This window comes from Notolabrus celidotus, chromosome 19 (genome assembly GCF_009762535.1).
Source record: "Notolabrus celidotus isolate fNotCel1 chromosome 19, fNotCel1.pri, whole genome shotgun sequence".
Taxonomy (NCBI): Eukaryota; Metazoa; Chordata; class Actinopteri; order Labriformes; family Labridae; genus Notolabrus; species Notolabrus celidotus.
Window position 1 is genome coordinate 13,506,930 of NC_048290.1, and position 11,970 is coordinate 13,518,899.

General features: G+C 42.1%; 1 protein-coding gene across 1 annotated transcript; it reads left to right on the forward strand.

Moving 5' to 3' along the window:
- The first annotated feature begins 283 nt into the window (after positions 1-283).
- On the forward strand, positions 284-11,674 carry gtf3c4 (general transcription factor IIIC, polypeptide 4). The gene is made up of 5 exons (XM_034708878.1): positions 284-624; positions 3,935-5,698; positions 6,122-6,252; positions 6,681-6,769; positions 11,442-11,674. Exons 1-5 carry the CDS (start codon positions 310-312, stop codon positions 11,504-11,506), a joined length of 2,364 nt encoding a protein of 787 aa, XP_034564769.1. The 5' UTR covers positions 284-309; the 3' UTR covers positions 11,507-11,674.
- The last annotated feature ends 296 nt before the right edge of the window (positions 11,675-11,970 follow it).

Genomic DNA, 11,970 nt, shown 5'->3' on the forward strand with positions numbered 1-11,970 from the left:
TAAAGCCTACTTCGTTTTGTGCACTTAAAACAAAGCAAATAAACATTTATCCTGCAGCAAGAGTGCAGGGAAATGAGAGGTACCAAAGGAAATCCTGCAGTAAGTGAACAGACATGAAGTACATACTGTGGCAGCAGTAAGTTCTCATATGCTTACCTGGTCGAGCCTCAGAGGTCTGTGAAACCCACATAGACTGTATGAAACCATGTGCAGAAAATGTGATTTGGCTTTTTAAAATCTCCTACCGGAAGTCCCGCCTCCTTTTTGTCCCGCGCTGCGTCCCCATGACGTCACTTCCGCCAGGAAAACATGGCGGCTGCCAGTCCGTCAGATTCAGCGGATTTACTGCCGGAGGATGTTGTTATCAAGACGGAACCAGGACCTGAGGAGGACCTGCTCCTCACCCCGGAGGACATACCCCTCAAGAGGGACCCCGTGGTCTCGCTGTCGGCCCCGGTCTGCGGACTGCAGCCTCTCTTCTGGTCTCAGGATCATCGCCTGGCCGTCTGCACCACCAGCTCCTTGTCTATGATGGAGCTGGTCTGCGACGTCCACTGCAACAAACAAGACCTCATGCTGCACCGGACCTCCATCCCTGTCCCCACCGACGTGTACAAACTGAGGGTAAAAAACACCCAGAACTTAGTGTCTGTTTGTATCTGTTTATACAGGAGGGTAACACTAATAACACTGTCTGAGATGTTAGCTTAGCTTTGGAAATACAGCAAATTAACATTACATTAATAACTGAGACAGCAGATCTAAAGTTATTAATACTGTCTACATGTTCTTATAACTATAACATGAGAACATGTTGTCATAGCATGATCTTATAACATGTTCTTATAACTTGACCTTATAACACGAGAACATGATCTTATAACATGTTCTTATAACATGAGAACATGTTCTTATAACATGTTCTTCTAACATGATCTTATAACATGTTCTTATAACATGATCTTGGTACACGTTATAAGAACATGTTAATAACAGTGCAGCTAGCAGGTTAACATGCCTCTCTCCAGGTAAAGGTGAGAGCCCTCTGATACAGACAAGCTGCTGTTAAGTCTAAATTTTACCTAGATATGCTTTAATATGAAGAAATCTTTCTAATTAATAATTTTTCAGTTTAACTGAATCACTAAATTTAGGGAGCCTCTCTGAACTTCTGATTTCCCGGACTCCACCTGGACTCCTGAAAGGATGATGCAATTGATGTAATTTTCAACATTTACTGCATGGAGTATTGGTTTTGTTAAGGCTTAACCTGTCAAGCTGACGTCAAGCCAAAGCATAACTTTAATTGCTGTAGCATATTAAGCAGGTGTGAGACAGAATCCATCAGTGAAGGAAGTCTGGTGTTGTCTGAAGATGAAAGAAAACCTTTAAGATCCCCTCCAGACATGAAGGAAGACGAGCTCGTCCTCTGCTCTGAATAAAGAAGGTTTCTGTTTATACATCATTCAACAACACCTTTTACTTCTTCCTTATTGGAAAATGCAGATTAAATTAATATGTTTTTCATTGTAAGAGCCCTTTAATTTCAATGTTTGAGTTTGTCACATCCAATGTTTTGCACAGATTGTCACCTGCGAGTTAATCTCTGTCCCAACAATCACAGAGAAGCAAAGAGGGATGATTTGCTTCCTTTTTTAGTGGACACTTATTTTCAATCCAATTGAAGACTTATTTCAATATGAGAATATTGTCTTGACAGGCCCCTCCCCAGCTAACAGTTTTAAATGAAACAGAACTGTGCAGCTTCCTGCTCTCCGTAGCTTTCCTCCGAGCCATCATGCGACTGCACAAAGTTTCAGGTCGGGGTTCAGGTTTAGCTCAGCTGGTAGAGCAGACGCCTCAGTGGTTATTGTCATACTTTATAAAGGTTTAACTCCCGGTCCGTATATTGTAGATTCCCCACTTTATCCTCCCACATGTCCTGTCTTTCTTCAGCCTATCAAATAAACAGGACATGTTTTCTGGACTATAGGGTCACCGTATTCACAGGGAAGTCCATCTTTTGGTCTTGAAGGATTTAAGTTCAACTCCTGCGTCTGTTAAAATCAGCAACTTTCTTCCATCATGCAGAGTAATATAAAAACAGCCTCTTACACATTTAATCCATCAGTCTGCACATGAGCACAAACTTACCTTACATACAAACATGTAAACACTTCTGATGGTTAACACAAGTGTTTCTAAACATCATGTAGGTGATGTCAAAATGACGTCTGTGGGTTTGTTGGAGTCGTGTGTTGCTGCTATTTATCTACTTGTAAAACACTTTGTGCTAAACTCAGCTGAGCTGCTTCTCACTGGTGTGCTATTAGTTTGGCGCTGGTGGATATTAAAGGGAACAAATGTTGATAAAAAGGAAACTGAGAAACAATTTGGCGTGGTAATTGTGTCTCGGAGCAGCTGCTCTGACGTGTAAACAGGATTGTTTAAAGGTTCGTCTGTACTCCAAAAATCCACTTGGCAGATAAAATACTGGCTGGAGCTGAATTTGATAATCCACTGAGCACAGTGGCAGACAAGCAAAGACTGTTTCCTGCTGTCATTCCTGGATATGATTAAGAGCTCGCAAAAAGGAGGGATACGGAACTGGATGGGATAGACGGAGGGATCAAGCAGGACCTGATTTTGAATGCAACAAAAACTGCTGCATCAAAAAAACAGCATCCTTTATCATCACTCCAGCTTGAGTGACAAAGGTCCGGTGTGCCGAGGAGACCTGTGGATGATCTGGATCCTCTTGTTTGGACATGGACTTGTGTTGTTGCTGCTCCATTATCAGGTGTACAGTGAGCTGCAGAGATTAAACCGACAGAAGAGTCAGCTCTGAGCCTTTCAACTGTTATCTGACTTTTCAACTTTTACACACGACTCTTCTGAAAGTTGAATAGTTTGTGAACCACAGAACACTTAGAGAAGCATGTATGATGAAGAGCTCTGCAAAGTGTTACAGGGTCTTTAAATTATTTCTTTTTGAATTTGTCAGCACAGACTGTAACCAACGGCAAACTAAATCTGTACTCATCCAGTGTGTTTATTAGGGGTGTCCTGATCCAATATTGATATCGGATATCGGTCCGATATCAGCTAAAAAATGAGAATCGGATTATATCGGCCTGCATCAAAAATCTCCTATATAAGCACTCCCATACAAGCAGTCCATTCCAGACTCCACTCCAGCACTTCTATCTCCACATTATACTAGGACTGCAGAAAGTGGAGATGGAGGAGTAGGAAAGGTAGTCATCAATTTCGTTAACTGACTGACTGATTCTTATTTGTTTTCTGCTCTTGTTATTAGAGTGACATGTTTACTTTGAAATTGGAGCTGTGGATTCTTAACTTTGAGCAGTTGGACAATGGACAATATTGTGTTGTTATTTTTTGTCCCTGCCCTCAGTTGTTCGCACCAGATACTGACAGTAAAATATAACTGAAGTGAACTTGAATTGTTATTTTGCACTTTAAAAGTATAATTTGTTTGTATTGGTTTTATTGAGGTTATATTTCAGAGTCTTCTAATTTATTTTTTATTTATTTTATTCAATTGTAGTATATTATGTTTAAGGTAAAAAATATATTTAACCCATTGGTTAATAAATACATGGGTCAGTTTTTCTCATACCTAGTGTTGCTGACTATTGTTCTCTTTTTGAGTAATATCCCTTGATCAAGCCTCTTCTAACATTCCATACTACAAAATAAGTACTAAAAGTATGTATGATTCATGCTGATATCGTATCGGATCAACATCGGTATCGGCCAAAACTCAAGGCTGCAATATCGGTCTCGTATCGGAAGTGAAAAGGTTGTATCGGGACACCCCTAATGTTTAAGAAGTGCAGCTTCAATGCTTACTGAAATCTTGACGCTGAAATCTTATCCAAAATATTTCCTTTGTGTTTTGAACTCTAAGGTTGGACCTGCATCTGAGCTAGAGCAGGCGATGGAAAAGTTCTCCACACATCAAGACCCGACAATAAGGCAGGACTTCCTGTCTGACAGAGTCATGAACCCGTCAGTAGGAGTGCACAAAGGAATCAAATACGCCAGCTGGTCTCCGTTGGGCTGTGACTCGAGCGGGCGTTGCCTGCTCGCTTGCCTAACACTTGAACAAAGACTTACAATTCACAACAGCCACAAGCGTCTCGAGTGGAACATGCTCGTGGATCTCTCTAGAAAGTACAGCGAGAGGCTAAAGGAGCGAGGCTACGCCAAGAAAGACAATAAGCCTCCAGAGGTGGACCTGTTGGACTACGATGAGCTGCGGAGGCGTTTCCGTATGCAGACTCCTCTGAGGATGGAGTGGTCAAGTGTTTACATCATGAAACAGGTTCAGCCCAACAACACGTGCTTAGATGTGGAAATGGTTCTCCTCGCTGTCTTGATGGAAAATGGAGACGTTGTTTTGTGGAAGTTTGTGTTGCCCTTTTTAGACGGAGCTGATGTCACGTTTTATGACGTCATCGAGTCAGGCGTGACCAGACCTAGTGACTTGGCGTGGTGGGAGTACGAGAGCGGAGAGCGCCGTATGAGTGGCCTGATCATCGGCAGTGAGGTGGGACCAGTCAAGATCGTTCCAGTCAGCCTGTCGGGAGTGAAGGGATACTTCACCCTGCGTCACCCCGTCATCCTGTGGAAGGAGTGCGACGAGATCGCCGTGGAAAACATCAAATGCGTCCCGATGATCCATCCAATCCAAAAGACCAGCTGCAGTCTCATCGTGGCCTCGCGTGGCTGCTACGTCTTCTGGTGTCTGCTCATGATTTCACCCGCAGGACTAAATGTTCACAACTCTCACGTGGCGGGGCTTCACTCGCTCCCTGTCATCTCACTAGCGGTCAGTCAACATGGCGTTGCCGTGTACACCTGCTCCTTGGACGGGTGGATTAAAAAGCTGACACCAACATTTACAGAGAGCACTGTGATTTTCAAACAAGAGGACATGTTGCAACCCGAGAACCTCACAGGGAGGAGGATCAATGGGATCGCAGTGAGCCATAACGGAGCGTATATCGCACTCTGCAGCACACAAGGAATGGTGGATGGCTGTCATCCAGTAAGCAGGAACTACCTGGTTCACTTTGTGACCCTGAAAACACCAGAGAAGGCAGCAGCACTGCTCCTGAAGTCGCCCTCACAGAGCTTGTACAAAATGGCTGACTTGCTGGATCTTGTCAGGTGGCAGATTTTGAAAAACAAATGCATCCCTGCTGCGCTGCAGGAGGAAATTGACCAGAAGATCCAGGAAGTAGACTCTCTATACTTTTGGCGGTTCAAGCTGTTTTTGGTGCGGATACTTTACCAGTCACTACAGAAACCTCAATCAGAAAACCGCTGGAAACCTTCACATGACGAAAACAAGGTGTTCGTACAGGATGACCCTGAGGAGGAGCAGGAGGACGAGGAAGATGAGGAGGAGGATGGAAAGGATGAAGAAGATGCTGCACAAGAGGAGGCAGAGCCAGTTGAGGTGAAACAGGAGAAGGTCAGCGTGGAGGAGCAGATGGAGGAGGTGCAGGCTTGGATCAATGCTGTGGAAACGCACCTGATGAGAGAAAACATGAAGAAGGTGCTGGGGGTGGTCTACCTTAACACCTGGATCACTGAGAACACCAGCATCCCCACCTGTGGCCTGATGGAGTTCCTGTCCAGAGACGCCAACGACAGAGCGTCAGAGGTAAAACTCATAATGCTATTCTTTTTACACATTCCAGCATTATTCTGTAATCCCTCATGTGGCTGCTGCTCACTTTAAATTTTAAGGAGTTGCTTGAACGGTTGAATTGATTTTAGTTTGTATTTTTAAAAAATGAACATGTGAAGAGAATTGAAATGTTAGCCAGAGATTTCGTACGTGGATAGATTTTCATGATTTTCTCTATCTCACAACGTAGTGACATAGAATATGCAGATGATGAGGAAGTCAGTGTGAGTGAAATATGAGATCAGCACTATATATTCATGCTTTTTGTTACCGTCAGTCAAAGCATTAGAAAATGAAGCCAGTAGCAGCCTGCACGTAAACCCTCTGATTCGTGTGTGTGTGTGTGTGTGTGTGTGTGTGCGTGTGCGTTTGTGTGCTTGTGCATGATTCTCTCAGGTTCTGATTGGCCTCATCAAGAAGAAGATGAACAAGCAGTCGTTCTCGGAGCGCTGCAGCCTGTGTCAGGCCGTACTGCCCTTCTCAGACCACAAACAAGCGATCTGTCAAAACGGTCACATGTGGCTCAGGTACTCCTCTTCCTCAAGTTCACATGTTTTTTATTGGGTTTAGCCTCGGCGTGCTCTCTAGGTTCAGATGCCATAGTTGAGTCTGACGGTACATGAATTGAATTTTAATGCCAAATGCTTTCTTTGACGGTTTATTTATCCTCACAGAGCTGTAATCAAGCCTCCCACCTTTTGATATTTACACATGCACCGGTCTCATCATCTCATAAATATCCTCTATCAAACATTTCTGCCGCCTCCTCGATAGCTGGAGCACAGTGCCTCTTGTGGGCATTGAGAGTGAAACCTGTGCCCGTCAGTTTTACCCCGGCGCCGTTCCTGCTCTACTTCTCTGTCTGTCGGTCTGTGTCGGTTATATCTGTGTGGATGTGCATATCTCTGTCCCTGCCAGCCACCCCTCTAATGCCTTCCCCCTCGGCCTCCTCCAGGTGTGTGTTGTCATACCGAGCCTGCCAGACGCTGACGTTCAGACGTTGCCTCCTGCTGGATACCATCGCCAGACTGCCAGAGCCTGAGGGTAAGCGCCACTTTCCATCTCTCTCCACCTCCATTTCACAGCCTCACTCTCCGTCAGCAATCCCCTCCTGTCACCTTCAACGTCGGCCTTCATCCCCCTCTGTCGCTCAGATCTGCGCTCTGCATTTTGGGTCAAATATCTGTCAAAAAATCAGATTTAAAAACATCAATGATTCTATAAAATAGTTGCAGGCATCAAGTTTTTACTGCAGGATCGCAATCCTTTTTTTTTTTTTTTTACATAACTTCACTAACTTTAGTTGATTCCACTTTGCGTGCACTTAATGTAGCTGTAGTTGACGCTCTGTTCTACCCTTATTCTTTAAGCATGTAAACAATATATCCCATCTCTGTATGAGCGAGACCCATCTGAAGAAAGGCCATGCAGCATCACATACGGCAGGTATACCATCTGATTCTGAAATCCGGGATGTTATTGAGCTGAAAGACAGAGAGGTTAAATACACTTTATGTTGAGGTAACTTGTTGAATTCTGCATCAATAATCAAGAAAGCTTTAGTACCAAGTGAGCTCACACCCACAGGGAGTTTGACATGGTGATTGGAACACTGGTACTTAACAACAAGACAGTAAATAGACAATAAATATAGAAAGCTAAATATACAAGTTCCAACTAAAAATACTGTCTGTACAAAGAAGCATAAAAGTACTGTTTAAAGACATAAATTAATGAATGGATAATTTAAAAATAATTTTAAAAATAAATACATGCATAAATCAATCCAAAGAAAATTACACACTCAAAATCATTGATTCTCAAACAGAACTAGATTGATAAATCGGATGAAAATGAATCCCCCAATCTCTCGTGTAACCTTGTGTCTCACTGTAACTTGGCCTCCTGCCGTGTGTCAAAGCTGTGTGTCAGAGGATGATCTCTAATCTCTAAACTCTGAATCAGTTCAACCTGTTATCTTTTTTATTATTGAACTGGAGATTGAGCGAAACTCAAACATAGAAAATATCAAATGTAGTATGTGTGATAAATATTAAGGTCAGACTTGAATGCTTCAATTTGTACAGTTGTATTGGTAACATATACCTACTTCAATATTTAGTATCATCATTTTAATGTCAGTATTTACTTCATGTACTAGTATTAATTTATTAGTATTTATTTTCTGCATTTATTATTTTATTAATAGGCCTTAATATATACTACCAGTCAAAAGTTTGGACACACCTTCTCATTCAAGGGTTTGTATGTTTTTAATCATTTGAAATACTCTAGATTAATACTGAAGACATCAAAACTATGAAGGAACATTATGGAATTATTTAATGAACAAAAAAGTGTTAAACAAAGCAGAATATGTTTTATATTTTAGATTCTGTAAAGTAGCCCCCTTTTTCCTCCATGGCAGCGTTGCACACTCTTGGTATTCTCTCAGTCTGCTTCATGAAGTGGTCTCCTGGAATGGTTTCTAATTAACATGAGCCTTGTCAAGAGTTCATTTGTAGAAAGACTTCCCTTCTTAATGTGTTTGAGACCATCAGTTGTGTTGTTCAGAGGTAGGGTTAGTACACAATGGATAGCCCTGTTTGACTATTGTTGTAATCCAGATTATGGTGAAACCAGATTATTTCATAGTTTTGATGTCTTCAGTATTAATCTACAATGTGGAAAATAGTTAAAATAAATCAAAAACAATTGAATGAGAAGGTGTGTCCAAACTTTTGACTGGTAGAGTGGATGAAGGATTGGTCTGAGTAAACCATCCTTAGTGTTTATTTTGGATCAGATAATCAGTAATCAGATGATGTACAGATCATTTTGTCAATAATGAGTGTACACAGGAGTGGATCTCATTTATCAGGTAGCTGTGTACAAATATCTGTGATCATTAGATTAAAGACCAGCAGGTTTGATGACTGGAACACAGACAGCTTCGGGGAGTTGAGCGTGTTGGATGATGTTAGTTCTTGTGTCCATTCCTGCATGTGATAAAGTGATGTCTCTCATTGGCTTCTGGATAGAGTTCTTAAAAAGTCATACTCATACATACACATACTGAGACGATTAATTTAAAATCAATTTCCATAACGTGGAGACTTAACACAGTTACAGTTTTTATCTGCAGCTGGCGATTGTAGCGACCAGCTTGCTCTAACTCCTCACCTCAACAAACTCTTCAGAGCGCAGAGTCAGCTCAACTCTGCTCAGCTGTATTTATAAAGCACCTTTCAGACCACCAGGAAGTCTAAGTGCTCTGCAGAAGAACGAAGGGATTGAAAAAAAACAACAGAAGTACCTCATGAAAATAATTTCAGTAAAAACATGAACATGTCAGAAATATTTCAATATCTGTACAAAGCTTTATAAAACAAAAAAACATATATCAAATGTTTGCCAAACAACCTTTTTTTTTTACTAAGACTTTAAAATGACTCCAAATGAAAAGCCAGTAACAGAGAAAGTGAGACATTTTGTGGACGGAGTGAACAGATGTGCTGCAGCATGTCGTTTTTTCTTGCTACACCTGCAGAGACAAAGACTGCTGAGTGAGTCTGAAGCAAAACCAGAGTTTCATTTTGGAACTGTGTCACGCAGTATGAGGAAGTTCACTACTAAAGACCAGTGCAGGCTGTGTGAGGTACCGAGCATCAGCCTGCTGGTACAGGCAACATGAACCCGCACACAATGAGCCCACACATATCGGTTAGTCAGACACTGAAGAGCAGACTAATTCTTCATGAGTCCTTGTTAGGAGCTTTAAAATACCTAACAGGTTTATCCCAGGTAGTTTTAAGTTGGGAGAAAAAAAACACAGCACTCCTCTCAGTGTTTGAGCGTTGGCTTTATCTGGCTGCTACATGCATCCCAGGTCTTTACCAGTCTGCCTCAGCGCCTGAGGCATGGCTCTCCTCGTCATTCCAGCCTATCTGAGCTGAAGACTGACAGCTCTGTGCACTTTGGCATCTGTCAAAATCAACATCATCCCAGCACCTGTCTCCAACATCTGACACATCTCTGCCACCTTCTATATCTGGGTTTTAAAGCCAGGGTCGGCCAATTACTGTTAGTTTCTACTGTAAATCATCTTTTTCAGAAGAAGAACGAAACATTGCTGTCTTTGTCCATCAGAGGCGTTTGTTGCTTAAATGTCTTTTAGTGGATTTATTTGGACCTGACGGAAGAGTCACAGAGGAAACGCCTTTACTTCAAATTTGATACCTAGTGCGAGAGACAACAGCACTGAGTTCTGCAAAGTAAGATCTGATCCATATTTATGAGGTCTTATTGCACTGATTTATTTACTTCACATTAAGAAAATGATTTAAAGACTCCAGAAACCAAAACCCACAAAATCCTTCAACTTTGTCAATTGTAGGTATTTTTTAATCGTTTGGTGTTGACCTTGGTTTCCATTTTCTGCTGAGGGAGTTTTCCTGAAGCATTGATGATCTATTTTTTGGCCTCAAATCACGAGTCAAAGGAGTCTTGTTCCACAATCATCTAACACTACATAGCCTGTTAGCAATGCCTTGTCTCGTGGGGGTCAAGACACAACATGAACAACAGACCTATTCCCCACTAAATCCCAAGCAGCCACAAAGACTAATAGTTGAAATCATAACAACAAAGGAGTCGAGTGGAACTAACTCAGAGTGGCCGACGTAACAAACCATTCTAACTGAGAGGTAAAGGATCTGACCGGTGGAATTAAAGAAACCAAAATACTACTACTGACCTCCTGATCTGATAAAAATAAGAGAAAGTGAGAAACTGGTGATTCAACCCAACTGAAAATGATCTAAAGCTCGAACAAAGAGCTGTTTGGGTGAGGAGGAAGATGGGATACCTGTGCCACTGCAGTGACATCATCTCTCTGAGACAGGTAAAGACCTCCGACCCAGCCCGTCACCTGGAGAGCTGAAGTCTTTCCATCCAATCACTGCCCGAGATCACACACGTGTTTATCAGAGAGAAACAAAATAACATGACGACCACAGTCACCATCAGCTAACTTGTGTTTGCTAAATGCTGAAGAACTTTGAAACTCACCATTCAGAGACCAGTTCATTTAAATACGTCAAGGTGTCTGCCTCCTCCTCAGACTCAGACTTGTCACATGACCCTTGCTGTGAGAGTCAGGCAGCTGAGAGTTAAAACCTGATGTGATGAAGAGTTGGCTTTGATTTCATCTCCGCATTCATACCTCATCTCTAAAAACGTTCAAAAGTTGGGTTCAGCGGTTAAGGACAGGCACCCCATGTACGGAGGCTACAGTCCTTGTCGCTGTGGCTGACTGCTCAAATCCCGGCCTTGATCCTCGGCTCCGCGTGTCTGTCCCAACTCTCTACTCACCACATCGTCTCTCTTCAGTTGTCCTATCTAGTAAAGGCAAAAATGCCCTAAAAATCCAACAGCTTTACTGGTCAGAGGATCATTTCTTTAAAGAATCAGTAATTACTACAGTCATCAAGAGAAGGAGCTAAATGTGTTTAATCTGTTTATTAAAGCCTGGAACATGTGTTGGTCGTGTAAGGGAAATACTTGCAGGTCCGATTGAGTAAAACTGCTCTTTTAACTTTTATGAGACTCTGATTTGAGCTTGTACTCAAAGAGAAGACCAGCATGTGAGATTCCCATCACATTGAAACAACAAAGTGAAAGGAGCTTCAGTACAAAGTGTCTCCTCTCTCCACAGATCCAGACTGGATAAAGAAGATCCTGCTGGCGCCCTGCACGCTCTGCGACTCACCAATGATCTAGACTTCACTAAACCACGAAACCTCAGGGCATCCCTACGATCATGACCGGACGTAGGGTCCAACTTTGCCAGAAATCACTTCAACAATTTTTTATGTTATGTATTTTGTTCATCTTTTTTATGACTTTATTTTGGTATCTTTAAAGTGCAAATAAAAAGCCTTGATTATACGCTCTAACTCTCATTTCCTCCAAGTTTAGCCCACAAAGTGTGCTCAGAGATGGTTTTCCTCTGCTGCAGTTTTTAAATGAATATTTCACTGAGGTAAAACATTTTGGACTCAAACTTCACAGTTTTCTTTATTTTCTGGCGTCTAAAATTAATTCCCAGTCAGGCTCAGTGTTTGCATAAGGGTGCACTGAACAAAGTTTCAAATGTGGAGGTTTCTATTATTCAGTAGGACTTCAGGGCACCATAAATAAGCTCCCTCATTTTCCTTATGTTGACTATATTTCCAAACCTTTGG